At 39.5% G+C, this 4389-nt stretch overlaps 1 protein-coding gene across 1 annotated transcript; it reads right to left on the minus strand.

Moving 5' to 3' along the window:
• Nucleotides 1–3534: 3534 nt before the first annotated feature.
• On the minus strand, nucleotides 3535–4185 carry LOC134285956 (uncharacterized). Its single transcript, XM_062847514.1, has one exon. It carries the CDS (start codon nucleotides 4183–4185, stop codon nucleotides 3535–3537), a length of 651 nt encoding a protein of 216 aa, XP_062703498.1.
• Nucleotides 4186–4389: the final 204 nt, after the last annotated feature.

A 4389-nucleotide genomic window follows, 5' to 3' on the forward strand; every position in this document is an offset into this window, starting at 1 on the left:
ACGAGCCAGGAGCCCAACACGTGCGGGTTCATTCAAAGTTCTCACGTTCCAAGATCCGACTTTCCAATCGTTGTCCTTTATTCGTTGCCGGGTCTGTTGCCGTTGAATCAATCCGTTTACTCTACTATTGCTTTTCTGGGTGTTTGAAGGTTTTCAGCAGGCTACCTTACCGGGGCCGCGCTGCCTACATTGCGTTGAAGGGGCTGCCTTCTTAGGTATAGCTGACGCAATACAGCATTTCATACTCAGCCGCTGGATGCCAGAACAGACGCTGTTTGAGCCGCACCTCCTTGGTGAACAGACGCTCGGATCGTACCTCCTCAATCTAGCTGAAGTCAGTAGGACAACAGTGCCCAGGCTGCACTACCAGCTAAGCACACAACTCTTAGCTGGCGGTCTTTGTCATCGTTTGACCCGTGGAAGCATGAGGTAGGAACTTGTGAGGACCAGAGCTATGTTGGACGCTCTCCTTATCGACTCACCATTTTGCAGCCCAGTAGGTATAGTAGGGTACGAGTGCCATAATTAATCTCAGGGAGTTCATCCTATTCGAAAACAAGCGATTACGGCACCGTTTGATTTCGTTCGCATGAATGTTCACTTCTAACAAAAAATACAAAAATATGAAACAAATCAAGTAACGCTTCAATCCTTTGTTTTTCGTAGGATGAAAATGGGAGCCACATGCTTAATAAGGGAACCAATACCCTATATCTAGTACTGTTTTATAAAAATGTGATTCATCACACTTACATATACACTGAAACAAAAACTAGGGTAAAAACCCTTCAAATGTAATTTTTTGCCTAGACATTCGTTTAGCCGAGGTAAATGAAAAATTGGTTTTCAATAGATTTTTTTGCAATTTCGTGAGTATATTTCGAGGATATACCCCAAGGCATTTAGTTTATGACGTGTTAGCAAGATACTTGAACTTAAAAGTTTATTTATTTGTGAAATTCAGAGAAATATTATAAAAAAATGTCCCGATAAGGGGAAGCGATGATAAACAAATTTATTTAAGAAAAATGATTTCTGTAAACACTCAAACGTAAGCTAGATTAGCAATTTTGAAAATATGGCACAGAATAATTGTTAGAAATGTTCAAATTATTGCATAAAATGTCATGAAAAAATTAAGTATATTGGTTTTTGGTTGGTTAAACCTTAAAATGGGATTGATAAAAGCTAAAATAAATAGTTCTGCGTTGAAATAAAGACGTGCTCTAATGCCTGTGGAGTATACCTGTTTGATACTAGCATTACTAAATGAGTTAGAAGACTGCTAAGTGAAAGAAGTGCAATAAGTGTTAGAATTTTTGTACCCTGTTTATTTAAAAGCAGATGTTCATACAAAAATGTACGATATGGTCAAACAATTGGCTTATTTCATTCAATCTGAAGAAATATATTATAAATGAGTCTTAGTTTTGAACCACATTCATTTTCAACATGATTTATTTGAAAAGAACGTCTAAATTATGAAACTAGTTGTTCATGCTAAAAATTTGAATACTTTCGGTGCCATTTCTCGAAATGTCAGCCGACCAATGTATGTTATTGCAGCCACAATACAGTCTAGAAGATATTGGAAGCTATAAGAAGACGTAATAGTAGTAAACGCGATGATTTATGCAAGTGAAACCATCATATTTCATCAAAACAATACTCAAATACGTGATTTTTTGATGGTTTGCATTATTTTTTTCTGTTAAAAATATTGTTTTTCGTAAATTTTCAACCTGCACTCGTCATGAAACTTTCATTAGATTCCTTTGAAATACTTCCGATTAAAATAACTACATCAAATCTTTATTTGGAAACATTTACAATATTATGGCATATTTATATGAGATGCATGTAAAATCAATATGGCAATACGAAATTCTAAAAATTGTACAATACGGCTAAACGAATGTCTAGGCAAAAAATGACATTTTGAGGGTTTCTTCCCTCGTTTTTGTTTCAGTGTATATGTAAGTGTGATGTATCACGTTTTTATAAAACAGTACTAGATATACTATCACTACGATGAAAAAGTTTTATCATAAAATCTTTTGTTTGAGTTTCCTAACACTTTTTTGAATTTTTTTTAGGCCTCGGCTAAACGAATGTCTATCACTGTATATAGATTTCTGGCGCAATCACTGACATCGTTTCTGCGAAAGCTACAAAGAAAATTTCTAGCGAAACTCCATGTAAAACACTTGGAGTAGCTTCCACGAATTTCTTCTGCAAATTTCCGGGTAAAAAAATCAAAAATTTAAGAAATTCAGGGAGAAATAAACAAAAATATTCAACAGGCATTTTGGGACTGTTTAAAGGTTCCCAAAAACATTATTGGACATAATTCACCTGATCTACATTAATGATGATTATGAATTAGGTTCATGCTTACATAGGCTTATAAATACACCTATATTTTATTGCGCATTTAGTTCAGCACTGGACTGCGCACTCAGTCTTCATAAGTGCGAAAACGTTAACAAAAGTGCCCGATTGCATCAAATCCAGTTGATGTCTTTGGCGCACTATTTCTTTGATTTATTCTGAATAAGCGCTCTGAACACACCGAGTTAATTTGTTGTAATCGCGCACTTTTATTTACGTTTTAGCACTCATGAAAACTCGTGCGTTAGTCCAGTGGTGAACTAAATGCGCTGTATCTAGCTATGACTTTGATAAATGATATGAGTAAAACTGAGTATTTACTCAAGGCCAACTTGACTTGAGCAAAGTAAACTGTTTGAGCATTTCCTCAAATCCCTATGAATAAAGTTGTACTTTACTCAGAGTAAGTTCGAATTTCGAACATAGCATTTGCTTTGTCAAAACTGGTGTTTACATTTTGGGTTTCGGGTCACATGAATGAAAATCAGTAAATTTAAGAGGATTAGCTGAGGATGATAGGACGTATATCCGGATTCATCTAAAAGTAGGGAGAAAAAGAATTCCCTCCAGGGAAGCAGTGCTTGGAATTCCTATAGAATTTGTTCCTAGGTTTCCGCCAGGAGTTGTTCCAGGGTTTTCTCCTATAGTTGTTTATGGAGTTCCTCCAAATCTATCCAAAAGTTGTTCCTGGGATCTCCTCCAGGAGTTATGTCCGTTGGATTCTTACAGCAGCTGTTCATTCTGGGATTCCTTCAAGAGTTCCTCCTGGGACTCCTGTAATAGTTGCTTCTGGATTTCTTCCAGCAATTCTTCCTGGGATTCCCTCAGAAATTCCTTCGTTCTGACATTTCTACAAGACTTCCTCCTGGGTTTCCTCCTTGGATTCCTTCAGGAGTTCCTCATGGAATTCCTCCGAGACTTTCTCCTGGGATATATCCAGGAGCTCCTCCTGGGATTCCTGTAGGAGTTCCTCCTGGAATTTCTCCAGGAGTTGCTTCTGGGATTCTTCCAGGAGTTCCTCCAGAAGTTCCTCCTGATGAGCAGAGGTGTTACTACAGCAATGGTTTATTGGCAAAAGAGGACGATACATGGAATGGGAGGGTATTTATAGTCTAGTAACAATTATCAAAGCCTACTAACTAATTAACCTAAGGTTTGCTTCTCAACACCCCCTCTCAAACCTAGCGCCTGGCGATGCTTCTTGAAAACATCCGTCGGTAGGCCTTTGGTGAGTAGATCAGCAACTTGTTTTCCGGTTGGAATATACTGCACTTCGATTTCGTGTTCTTCAATGCGTTCTCGTACAAAGTTATAGCGAATATCGATGTGCTTGAGCCGTTTTTGATCCCTTGGTTCCTTGGCTACTTGGATACAGGACTGGTTGTCCTCGAAGATGACTACTGGTGAATCCGGGTCCACTCCGAATTCCGTAGCCAGATTACGAAGCCAAATTGCTTCACATGCCGCTTGGCTCAGCGACACGTATTCCGCCTCGGTTGAGGATAATGATACCGTTGACTGCTTTCGGGTAACCCAGGTTACAGTGTTGTCGAATATCTTGAAACAGAAACCCGATGTGGATCTCCTATCGTTTACATCGCTGCCCCAATCTGCATCCGCGTAGCCGATAAGTGGATCGTTCTTGGTGCGACTGTAGACGAGTGAGAAGTCCTTCGTCCCTTGTAGATACCGCACGACTCGTTTCAGGGCCTTCCAGTGTTCTTCGGTTGGTGCATTCTGGAAGCGGCTGAGGAGATTTACTGCCGCACATATATCCGGACGAGATGACAGCATGAGGTACGTGAGACAACCCGTTAGTTCACGGTAGGGACACTTCCATGGTTCCTGGCCATCTTGTAGGGACCAGCTTGGTGCTTGGCTCCAGTGGGGTCGAAACCGGTTTGCACGATTCCATTCCGAAACGCTTCAAGAGATCAAGCACATATTTAGTTTGATTGATGCTTAACGTACCTTCCTTTCTATTGTGTTCAATCCGCA

The sequence above is a fragment of the Aedes albopictus genome, chromosome 2, assembly GCF_035046485.1.
Source record: "Aedes albopictus strain Foshan chromosome 2, AalbF5, whole genome shotgun sequence".
In the NCBI taxonomy this organism is placed as follows: domain Eukaryota; kingdom Metazoa; phylum Arthropoda; class Insecta; order Diptera; family Culicidae; genus Aedes; species Aedes albopictus.

Excerpts from the sequence above, each read along its gene's own strand:
- LOC134285956 (XM_062847514.1), bottom strand. The coding sequence starts at position 4,185 with ATGCTGTCATCTCGTCCGGATATATGTGCGGCAGTAAATCTCCTCAGC.